The following is a 12,343-nucleotide window of genomic DNA, read 5'->3' on the forward strand; positions in this document are numbered from 1 at the left end:
TTACTTTTCTTTTATTTTCAACCTTTTTTTCTGAGAAAAGTAACAAAAAGCACTGTGTTGAGGAGAATGTGCTTCCTCTATCATGACTATACCCTTTACCAGTAAACACTTGATGGACAGATTTTCACCTTTCTAGTGCTGAAACTTTTTTTGACACCCATCTACAGATACAGCCACCCCCCACTTTGAGTACCTATGCCTTCTCTTGGGGCGTATCTGCTATCGACTGTGAACACACCCCTTTCGCTCAATTCCAGTGCCACCACAAGCATTCTTTGAAAATGGAAAATACATCAAATTTTAGTCAGACCTTTCACACATTTTCCACTGTAAATTGCCAAAATCCAATGTATCCAAGAGACTCGTAGAACTAAATTTTTTAATATATTTTTTGATTGGTTAACACTTGCTCAGTTCTGAAAAGTTCATTTTTAATTTACCCTGTAATTTTTTAAAAACTTGATATTGGCCAAATGTCTTGAGCCACCATCTTTTTTTCTTTCACCTGCTGTAATGTTGTTTTTGAGTGCTCTCCAGGCTTTAATAGTTGTTCTTTGGACATTGGCTGCTTTTTAAATACTTTTCAGTCCAGTCTTTGTACATCAAGATCTTCAGAAGAAGGTTTTTTTTTTTTTGGTTTAATCCATATGCTAAACTATTATTCCTTAAAAAGTACCTAACAACAGGTCTTATGGAGTGATAAATACAAATGTCTAAATTTCTGATTGAAATCGCTTTTTTATGTATGGTAGAGGTTAGAAATGAGGCCTAACAGTGAGTGTCTACAGCCAAAAACATGGTGCAAGCTAGGGCTGGGCGATATGGCCCAAAATTCATATCTCGATTTTCTTTAGCTGGATGGCAATATACAATGTATATCGCGATATTTTTTTTAAAGCCATAAAGTAAGAACAAAAAAAGTGCTCTTAGTCAAAGCTGTGTCCCAGATGTCACACAGGCACTTTTATTAACATACAGCATAGATGTACATGAAAAAATTACTCAGAAATAAATTATCAACATTTATTAAATAATAATGCTCCATGAATAAAATAAAACAATGTTGTTTTTGTGCATAACAAAAAGCTCACAATTGTGCATTCAAAATGTAAACTAAAAGACGCTGAGCATAATAACAAGGAGAGATTTTGCAGCTGCTGTGTTCCCAGGTTCTACTGCATGACTGACAGCCTTGTTTGAAATCCACTTTGCAACCTGTCTCTTAACAGATCCCACTTGTGGTCCCTATACACACACACACACACACACACACACACACACAATACGGTAATATTACGGTGAATTGAATTATAACGTAACATAGACTATATCGATATAAACAATATTGTCACATCTCATATCTCTTATAAAAACATATCGATATATTTAAAAACTAGTGCAAGCTCTATCATGGTTTGGGACAGTTCAGCCTCTGGTGTTGGGAATTTCGTCAAAATGTAGAAAAGAGCCATCAGATTTTAATCCCCAATGCAAAACTATCTGGAAAGAGTCTGATTGTCAACAGTTTAATTTTCCAGCATGGCAATGATACAAACTGCACTCCCAGTTCAATAATAGCATTGGCAGTGTGAAAAACAAACAGCAGGAAAAACACACAATGCCATCACTCATGGACTGGCCTCCACAGAGCCCAGACCTGAACTGTGGGAGCATCAGAGCAAAAGGCAGGCAACACCCAAAGAAGAGCTTTGAGTGGTCTTCAAGACGTCTGGAAAACTGTTCCTGAAGACTTGGCTTGGCTAAGAGAGTTCAGGCTATGTTAAAGAATGAAGGTGGTCATAATAAATATTACTTTCAAGCTAACATTAACATTATAAACTGTATTAACGTGTTTTTCTCTGCCTCTTTCAATTAATAGCTTCACTTATTTTTCTAGCAAAATATAAAGAATTTAGTCGTAGCTCCAACTTTTTGCACAATACAGTGTAATTAACATAATGTGAACCATGCAAATGAAAGCGTATTAGACCGGTGTTGACTTAATGGATGTAGGAGAGTGTGTGAAGGTTCAGCAGGGAGAGCATGTTTGCAGTCCACTGGCCTGTCTGCCTGCACTGAGCTCTGATGTCAAATGGAGGCATTGCACAAAGTATGTGGTACAACCACTCTTGTCACTCTTGCTTGTGCTGTTGTTGGTCCATCATCCAGGCTCAGAGAAGAGTACAGTTATAACATCCAAAGAGCTGAAGTGAAAGTTGAAGTGTGCTTTTCATGCTGTTTTTTTTTTTTTTAAGTTTTTTTTTGTCCCCGTGTCGGTGAACTCTGCTGTCGCTCCGTTCCCTATTCGGGCCACTTATTACTATTCAACCATTCAGCATTCAGCAAACACATATGTCATCCACTTCGTGCAGTTTGAATTTTAGAGGACTGCATGGGAGTACGTTTGCAGTGTTTAATAAATGAACTAAAAAAAGAATTTAATAGAACAGGACTGCCAGTAAGTGGTTAATTGCTATGTCAATGTGTGTTAACATTCATGATGACTGTTTAATAATTCAATGTTGTTGAAACAGGAACTTCACTGAGCCCCAAAAAACATTTTCTAAAGGTCGGGGTGTCAGTCTTTAAGATGCTTTGCCAAGTTTGTTGTGTTAAGTATTTGTACTGGTGACATGCCAATTATCAACACAGGCTAAAGGAAAAGCCTCTAGCATCACTCATAAATTCTGATGTATGTGAGACCTGGTGTGTGGGGTTTCTCCCCTCCTTACTGTACTATCCAATATACTATTCAATTTCCCCCAAAAACTTGGGAATATTGGAAAGTCCAAATCTTCATAACCACCCTCAAGCTGCACCCTCCCCACATTTCTTGACTTTTGTGTGCAGCCAGGAATCTTGGTGGATCGTACACCATCTTTGTGCATGCTTTTGTTTGTGTGTTTGTGCATGGTGCTGTGTACAGAGTAGAGAGGTACGGTAGGGCAACACGGCATGGTTCAGGCCAGGAATGTGCGGTGTGTGCGGGTGTGTGTGTGTGTGTGTAGGCTGTACAATAGAACCTGGCTCCCTGGGGGTGGTCAATGGGATGGGTTTTACCCCCTGCTGGGTGATGAGCACCACATAACGCTGTAGCTGTCAGCTCCTCTTAACCACTGCTGTAAACACATGTATTATGAGGGCACATCAATGCACATGTACACACTAGAACATACGGGAGCACACAGACGTGTTAAAGGTGTGTTATAGATAAGAAATTACAGACACAGCACACATACATGACTACAGACACACGCACACAGTTCAGTACTGTGTTTGTACAATTCTAACAAGTTTGAAAGTCAATATGATCACCTTTATTCTTCAACACAGTCTGTGCTATTTTAACGAAGCTTTCTTGTAAGTAGTCTTCAGGAATTTTCATTTGTTCCATTATGAAGATCTTCCCACACTGCTTCAGTTGTGCTGAGGTCTGGGCTCTGGGGAGGCTAAACCATGACCAATAGTGTTCCATTGTATGTTTTTCTACTTTTTGTCTATTGTCTAGTAAAAAAGTGCCTAAACAATTTCAAATTGGTTAAATGCTCAGTTGTCTGTTCTGTGATGATATAGCACTGGTTCATTACGGGTTGGGTTAGGTGCTATTTCTGTGCTTGAGTGATTCATGGTTTTGTCGCTTTATAAAAATGATCCGCTGATAAGTTGTCTGTTCTATGAACAGTCAGGTAAGGAATTGACTATAAATGAATGATAAAGGAGCCAAAGAAAAACTTTGAAAGATTTGATTTGTTGCAATAGTTTTGTCCAGTTTAAGGTGGAAAGAACATGTTTTTTTAACAGTTCAGTTAACATCAAAAGTATTTGTGCCAAAATAAATTTGTGTCATGTGTTTAGCGCATATCGGTGCATGTCAAATTCTCATAAAAGCAAATGTTAACATGCTCAAAGCAAATTCCAGCATATTAGCTTCATTAGCTCATCAATGCAGATACCGGTACATTTGGAGTTCTGCATGCATGTACAGACCTCTGTGCATCTTTGCAATATGCATTTGTTTACCACACTCAGATACACTCTCTGTTCACATGACTGAAGCACAGAGCATGCCTGGCATTGAGATCAGTATTGGGAATGCTCAACCTTGGACTTGGCTGGTATGCTAGCTTGCACAGGTTGATCACAGAGGCCGTTGAGGGTAAACAAGGGAATGCAAAGATGAGCGTGAGTAAGAAAAAGTTCATACGGTTTCTCGGAAACACAAGTTCATGGACACCAGGATTTTGGTGCTGGTTTTCATTAGGATTGACTTCATAGTTCATGGTCATTCATCATCATTGTCATTATCAGGGTGACAGGTAGTGCAGGTTTTCAGTTGCTGTAAACACAAGCCACCCCCAGACGCTTTACCACCCATACCAGTGCTCTCTTTCTTTACCCCAGTGCTGCTTCAGTGTTGTGTGCTTTCCAAAAGCTTACGAGAGCTTTAAGTACACACATGTACAAGTGCACGCACAAAGCTGGCTTTGTGCCCTGATCTGTCATCTGCAGACACACATGATGAGGAATGAAGCTATGTAATTGCATTTGGCCTTCCCTAATGGGTGCACAAACAAAGGTCCTGTGGCTGTAACAGGAATCATCATTTACAAAACAGCTTTTCTGCTGATCAGTCTTATCATTCAGCTCCCCCTAGTGAGCTCAGAGGAAGCTTGCTTTCAAAGTGGAGTTTGCAAATTACATTATGACTCAAGTCAAAGCTGTTGACTAGTGAGCTGAGTAATGTTTCAAGTTCAGCTTGATTGGGTGGTGTTTGGTTTGTTATGTGACTATGATACTGCATTGACTGTCTAATTAATTTATTTATTTATTTTTCTGCTTTCTCTTCCACAGCACAGTAAAGATGCAAAGCAGTATTTCCCACTCACCACCAACCATAGCTGTTGGGACTGGGTGAGCACCAGAGTGAAGGAGAGAAGCATCTAAAGAAGAGGCAAGAAAGATTTTCACTAACAGGTAAAATGAGGGTTTATAAGAAGTGTGTGCAGTGTTTCCACAAGCTTCGAGGCAGCTGGTTTCAAAGCTTGTATGTTCTGTCTCACCCCAGATTTTGGTTTACCTCGATGTTTCCTGTGGCTCATTGGCTCTTTCTGTGATCAGATCTGTGTTGTCTTCTTTTTCAACAACCCCTGACCTGCAACTTCCCAAGTTGAGCCTGGGAGGCAGGGGAGCTACAAGTGAATTTTCATGGCAGCGGCACTCTAGGGCTGCCATGGCAGCTGCTGCCGCCGATGCCTCACACCGTATTACCGCACTGACGCCGGAGGAAGAGGGACGACGGACTGCTGCCAAGCTGTTTGGGAGCGCCGCCCCACTGCCCCTGACAGAAAGAGAGCGAGAGCGAGACAGGGAGAAAGAGAGAAAGAGGGAGGAAGGAGGAGAAGAGGTGGGGAGAGCAAGTGGGAACGAGTGTTTGGTGTGTGGGGCTCTGTTCACCTCACCAGAGAAGCTCCGGCTCCACGCCTTGAGTCACACAGGAGAGAAACCCTTCCACTGCTCACATCCACACTGTCCCAAGGCCTTCAGCTCCAAATACAAACTCTTCAGGTACAGAGCCTTGATTTACATAGTTCAGTTCACATCCTTTTGAATACAGTGCAACACATTCAATTCAATTCAATTCAATTCAATTCAATTCAATCTTTATTGGCAGACTTCATGTCCATAAAAACAAGACAAGAAACAAGAAACACACACACAACTCCCTCCCCCCCACAACACAAGGTATAAACCATTAAATATATATATCTATATAAATAAGTATATAAAGCATTTGTAAACATGTCTGTTTCATTTAGGTATTTGAGTAAATGTACCAAGTTTGGTACATAGGTATGTAGATCTGGACATGCCCCTTGCTCTTAGACAGATACAGACACTTTCCACTTATCTGGTGATCAGAGTTCTGACTAAAGGTTAGGGTGGTTTTCAGAAGATATAACATTCCAAACCCAAAATGAGCTTGCACTAGCCTAATTTCGTAGCAGGACAGTCAAAAAAATCATAATGTCACCTTGAAAGTGTCAAGATCTGCGGAGGCAGACCGTGCGGACATGTGTGTGGTGGACCCAGGTGCGAACACAAGCGAAGATACAGGAGTGGATTAAACAAAAGCGAGCCTTTTATTATGGCTGATGAAAGGAACAAACCAGAGTGAGGGCAGCATAAGAGTAGTAGCTCAACAGAAACCTAAAGTGGACAAACTATGGAAAGGCTATGGCTGGAGATACGGAACACAGGGGGTGGGAACACAGACGACGCGACGCATACTACATGAAACACAGAGACTAAATACACATGAGGGATGATCAGGGGAAGTGGCCACACATGGGAGCACAGCTGACACACATGAACCATAACGACAGGACAGGAGAGGTGAAACTGAATACACTGACATTGAATACAGACTTTCAAAGTAAAACAGGAAACATGGAGATTAGACATGACATGAACTAAACATAACCACGCAGACGTGACACATGAACCAGGGAGACTTAGTACAGGGGAAGATGACATAAACAACTAAGGAACAAGACTAAACAGCAATCTAGAAATTAACTAGGTGCACTAAGCTAAGGCACAACAGAAGTACAAAAGATACATAAACTCAAACACTGGGTCGCTTGACCCAGGACCATGACAGAAAGATTGACATGATCTCCATATATATAAAATACCGCAAACCTGTTGTACCTGTTGCTTAGTTTTGGCACATTTGCACATTTCACAAGCCCAGCCTCAGCATCTTTATATATCTATGTGAGCTTTATAAGGTGGTGAACTTGTTTCCAGCCTCACGTGGCCAGAAATTCATTTTTAAGTGACTAAATTCACCAACATGTCAGTGTGTCTGGTGTATCAGAGCAACTGGTTCCAAAACCCATTCTGGTCCTGCCTGGAAGCCACTGTGACTCGTGTATGTATTTGTAGTTACAAAGGATTTGACTGAAAGAATGCATGCTTCACTAACAAACATGACAGTCAGACGTGTAATTTCCCCTTCCATTCACAATCTCTACTTTTCACAGGCATATGGCCACACACTCTCCGCAGAAGACCCACCAGTGCTCATTCTGTGAGAAAATGTTCCACCGCAAAGACCACCTGAAGAACCACCTGCAGACCCATGACCCCAACAAAGAGGCCTTCAAGTGTGAGGAATGTGGGAAGCACTACAACACCAAGCTGGGATACAAGCGCCATGTGGCCATGCACTCCGCCACGGCGGGGGATCTCACCTGTAAAGTGTGCATGCAGAGTTACGAGAGCACACCTGTTCTCCTGGAGCACCTTAAGAGCCACTCTGGGAAGTCCTCAGCCGGTACTAAGGAGAAAAAACACCCATGTGACCACTGTGACCGGCGTTTCTACACACGGAAGGATGTGAGAAGACATATGGTGGTCCACACAGGCCGAAAGGACTTCCTATGCCAGTACTGTGCCCAGCGTTTTGGCAGGAAGGACCATCTGACGCGCCATGTGAAGAAGAGCCACTCGCAGGAGCTGCTGAAGATTAAGACAGAGCCTCCTGATATGCTAGGTCTCTTAGCTACGGGCTCTCCGCCCTGTTCAGTGAAGGAGGAGCTCAGCCCCATGATGTGCGGCATGGGGCCCAACAAAGACCCCATGATGGGTAAACCGTTCCCTAGTGGGGCACCTTTTCCAATGGGCATGTACAACCCCCACCATCTCCAGGCCATGTCAAATTCTGGGGTGGGTCACCCACACCCATCTCTGATGCCAAGCTCCTTGTCTGCCGCTATGGGCATGGGTTGTCATATGGAATCTCCTGCATCTCTTCACCCACACTCCCATCATCATCACCATCACCACCACCATCACCATCACCACCATTCCCCTCCACTGCCCCCCCACCATCAACCTCCGGCTCCCCAGCAGCAGCACCAGCCCCAGCCAGCGCCCAAGTACCAGCTGGGATCTACCTCATACCTGCTGGACAAGCCCTTGAAAGTGGAGATGGAGAGCTTCCTCATGGATCTGCAGAGTGGCTTGCCAGGCCCAGTTCCCTCTGCAGAGTCCCACGCTGCTGCTTCACCCCCCAAGGATGGACTGGAGCCCGCCACGGGCCTGGCGGATGAACTCTGCGGGGATCCCCTTCTGTCTAAGAGCCCTGCAGTGATCGCTGAGTCTCTGTGTGCTGCTAACATGGACTTCTCCCACCTGCTGGGTTTCCTGCCCATCAACCTGCCTCCCTACAGTGCCCCCATGAGCACTGGAGGGCTAGTCATGGGTTACACCTCATCTGCGACCTCCTCAACTTCCTCTTCTTCCTCTTCATCGTCTCTGCACACTGCTGAGCCCCATGCTGCAGCAGTTGCAGCGGCAGCAGCCGCTGCTGTCGCCACAGCACCTCTTACCTCTTTGCAACCGCAACCTCAGGAGCAGCAGAGCTCCAGCGGGAGTCTGGGTCTTGGATCTCTGCACCCCCTCCCACCAGTGTTCAGCTCCAGCCTTAGCACCACCACATTGCCTCGCTTCCACCAGGCCTTCCAGTGAGAGTGCCGGCACCTTGCGTCTTGCCCAGCAGGAACGGCCTTCGCACCAGCCTCAGCTCAGCACAGATGTTTCGGGCTAATCAGAAAGTTGGAAAATTAAAATGAAAGAACATTTAGAAGCCTTAAATGAAAGTGCGCACAAAAGCTTTTGATTGAGCCTTAAAAGGAATTTAAACCCCTTTAAGCAAAAAGGAAAAGGTGAGAAAAAAAGTTGAAGCAGCTTTTATTTTGGGCTTTTTTTCCCTTATCCTATAGTTATACCATGTATTAACCCTTGTTTTTTGGGGGGTTTTTTCTTCATTTTTTCCATTTTCATTTATTTTTATCCCCCCTTTTTAGTGTTATAGAAGGCAGAATCAGTGGGCCAAAAGGCATGGTACTGCATACTTTCTAAAGTAATACTATAAAAAAAAAAATCAAAGATAACTTTTAGATTATCTGTTTTGTTGTGACCCAGAAAAAATATAGTTTGAAGTGGATATTTTGTTTTACTTATTTTTCTTTACCAAATGTAAGAACATGGTAGAATGCGTCTCATCTTGAGTTTTTGAAACACCCGTGCTTATATATATTATAGCTTCAACTGTCAGGACTGATATGGAGAGAAGAGAGACCCCTGAAAGGAAAACGCATAAACTTTATGTTCTGTTCAGAGATGGCTTACACAGAACCATAAAAGTGACCTGGCCTCTATAATAAAAAAGAAAAAAAGTGCTCTTCCAACATAAAAAACAACAAAAAAACTAAATAGAAAACCCCCACAAAAAATCCATAACAAAACAAAAAAAACAAACAAACTGATGTGCTCCTAGAGTCAGCTCAGTTAAAAACAGACTCTAATCATAGATAAGAGATCTGTTGGCTGCCAAACACACATTTTTAAAGAAAAGCTAAGAAAGAGAAAGAAATGTGTGACACATGTTGGCTTCATTTTTTTATGTGTTTCTCAAGAGAAGCACTTTTTTTTTCTTAGCAGAAGGCACTTCACCTTTTGTCTCCTCCCTCCTTGTGACTAGAGGTTTTCACTGAGACAGAGAGCTCCTCGCTAGACTAGAGGAGGGCCGTCTTTCACTTATCTTCCTTTACAAGTTTCCCTGATAGTGATATAGTTGTTTGCAGCTTTTCCTAGCTGTGCCGCATATCTCTGAAAAATATCTCTATTTTCTGAATATACTGCAACCACATCTTTAGGCGGTCTTTTAAAAAGATGCATCATCTTGGTAATGATGAACCCTGACATATGTGAATGACAAAAAAAAGAGCAAAAGAGTTACAGTGACAGATGAGGAAAAATGTGTTGAAGAATGTTATTGCAGTGTACGAAATATCTCAAAAAAATATTATAATGGCTTTTATCTCAGTAAGGTGTATTTTTGGTAGACGTATTACAACTAAATGATGATGTTTTTGATGTCTGGCAAGTTTACATGTGTGTGTATCTTACAGTTTTGATCAAACAAATGGATGAAGTATTAGCCTTTTCCCTTAAGCTTTCTCTGTCATATCCAGTCTTTACCTTTACATGTACTTGAGTTAGTTTAGAGGAATCAAAACTATGGATGGGAAATATATATAGAACGCTGTTAGTAATTTAGTAACAACCTAGGATTTGAACAATTTAGGGATGCTGATATTGAAGACCTATGAAGCTACGTGTATATAGTAGAATATATACTCACCGGCAACTCAAATTACATACACCTTGCTGGCATTGGGTTGGACCCCCCTTTGTCTTCAGAACTGCCTTAATTCGCTGCACAGACGCCACCAGGTACTGGAAACATTTCTCAGAGATTTTTGGCATGACATTGTTGTAAACTTGCTGCAGATTGGTTGGCTGCACATCCACGAACCTCCCATTCCAAAACATCCCAAAGGTGCTTTGTGACATGACACATTATCCTGGTGAAAGCAGCCTTTGGAAGATGGACTTGTTAAGAGATGCTCTTCTGCATACCTTGATTGTAACAAGTGGAAGAATTCACCTTTCTTCCCCATTCTGATGCTTGGTTTGATAGACTGTTTTGACCATGCCTATGTGCCTGAATGCACAAGTTTCTGATTGGCTGATTAGATATTTATGTTAACAAGCAGATGTATCTGAGAAACTAGCCGGTGAGTGTGTATCTCACTGTATACATACATTTATAATGGGGTGTAACAACTCTGTGACCAAGACCAAAATTGCAATACAAATATCAGTATTGCATCTTGGCTCAGTCTTCCCATGCTGTGATACCCATGAGGAGCTGTTAATGCCTAGTTAAAGCAATGCATAGTTACAGTAACAAAAGCTGTAATGTTTTAAAGGTTGTTTAGAATAATAGAATGAAATCTTTGTTCATGATCCAATCATGATAAAGTTAATAGGCCTGTGTTAAAAAATGTTTTCTTTTTGTTTTTCATCCCCTGAAAAAAGGAACTGAGGCCAAAAAACTGACGTTTGAACTAATTTGTGGTCTCAAAGAATTGTTACACCCCTAGCAAAACTGCTCTGCTGTGATAAAATCTTCAGTCCAAGATCAGTTATCTTGAATGTCTTGAAGTTCTAACCATTCATTACTAGTCCTTAAAAACCCAAAACCCAAAGGTCACCTAAACCTTAAAGTCATATAGGTGCTCATTATCTTTCCATTTAATTTAACCTGTAGTCATTCCCTTTAATGTAATTATTGTGCCTTGATGGGTCATGCTAACTCTGCACTCTGTCCCTCTTTTGTAAAGATTCTAGAAATGGTGAGAATTTGGGAAAAAGTTTTTGCACACTTGTAGCCTAAAAAAAAATCCCTCTGAGGTCTAAGTTGACCCCAAACCTAACCCCTAACACTAACCCTAACCAGAGACAAAGAAAAATACTTTTAAAAAAAGTTAGTGGCTTTTGATGTATGTCAGTTAGAATCAACAGAATTAAAAGTTGCATTTTCTGATAGCACTGAGTCATCAGTATTTATTATTTAGTCCTAGGAGGGGTGACTTACACATGTGCAGTAATTAAGCACATCTATCATCCGTACTTACCTCATACATCACACAGCCACAGGAACACTAGTGTTATTGACATTTGAACAACAACCATAAACTGGGAGTCAGTCAGAGTGGCCTGTTGCTAGCTAAACTTTTACAAAGACCGAAAACCACATTACACAATCAGAAAAACAATTTTAAAAAATGTCTAATTTAATGATGCAAAGTTATATTTTGTACTTTCCATTGTAGCAAGAGGCAGAAGTTCGTTGCTAACATGACCCATACAGCAATAACGACCACATCAATAGGAAATACAGGTTTAGATCAATTGGGATTATTCTTAATCTTCTCATCGGTGACGATGCCCAACCTTAATACTGAACCCTAACACTATATTTTGGTGAATCTTTTTTTTTTTTTTTTCAAAAAATGTAAATAGTCTTTGATGTGTTTCAGTTAGCATGATTATTTCTTTCTCCTCTTGATTTGCAAGACTTGGCAGAACATTTTCTTTTAAATGTTAGATTTCCTTTAGCATAGGGTTAGGGTTAGGGTTAGTGTCGTCACCGGTAACAACCTCATAAGGTTAAATGGTCTTTCTGTGGCCAGACCAACACTGACAAATATGCATATTCATATCTTTGCTAGTTCATTTTATTGGTGAATCTCATTTCAGCGAAAGAGCACCTGGTAACTCTGCTTTTTTAGCAGTCACTGTGCTACATGGGAACCCAAACACACAGAAAAAAAAAAAAGGATAAAACAGCACATAAAAAATGGAAAGTCAAACACATATTGCTGCTTTTAGCTACGGTTGCAGATGGATGACAACTGTAGACCAC

The 12,343-nt window shown here is 41.5% G+C and overlaps 1 protein-coding gene across 5 annotated transcripts in view; it reads left to right on the plus strand.

Annotated features, from left to right (window-relative positions):
• The window catches only part of plagl2 (pleiomorphic adenoma gene-like 2), a 49,695-nt gene extending 37,771 nt beyond the window's left edge, over positions 1–11,924 (plus strand). Inside the window, exons 2-4 of one of the 5 annotated variants that reach the window (XM_042213808.1) lie at positions 4,852–4,991; positions 5,039–5,565; positions 7,047–11,924. In XM_042213808.1, the coding sequence (XP_042069742.1) occupies positions 4,980–4,991; positions 5,039–5,565; positions 7,047–8,535 (2,028 nt within the window). In that variant the 5' untranslated portion in view covers positions 4,852–4,979 and the 3' untranslated portion in view covers positions 8,536–11,924. Of the gene's footprint in view, positions 1–4,851; positions 4,992–5,038; positions 5,566–5,593; positions 5,743–7,046 lie in introns of those variants that run through there. The other 4 variants (XM_014341427.2, XM_014341428.2, XM_005946524.2 and 1 more) reach the window with 4 other exon arrangements.
• The last annotated feature ends 419 nt before the right edge of the window (positions 11,925–12,343 follow it).

Source organism: Haplochromis burtoni, unplaced genomic scaffold (genome assembly GCF_018398535.1).
Source record: "Haplochromis burtoni strain Fernald_Lab_line unplaced genomic scaffold, NCSU_Asbu1 Contig_482, whole genome shotgun sequence".
Lineage (NCBI taxonomy): Eukaryota > Metazoa > Chordata > Actinopteri > Cichliformes > Cichlidae > Haplochromis > Haplochromis burtoni.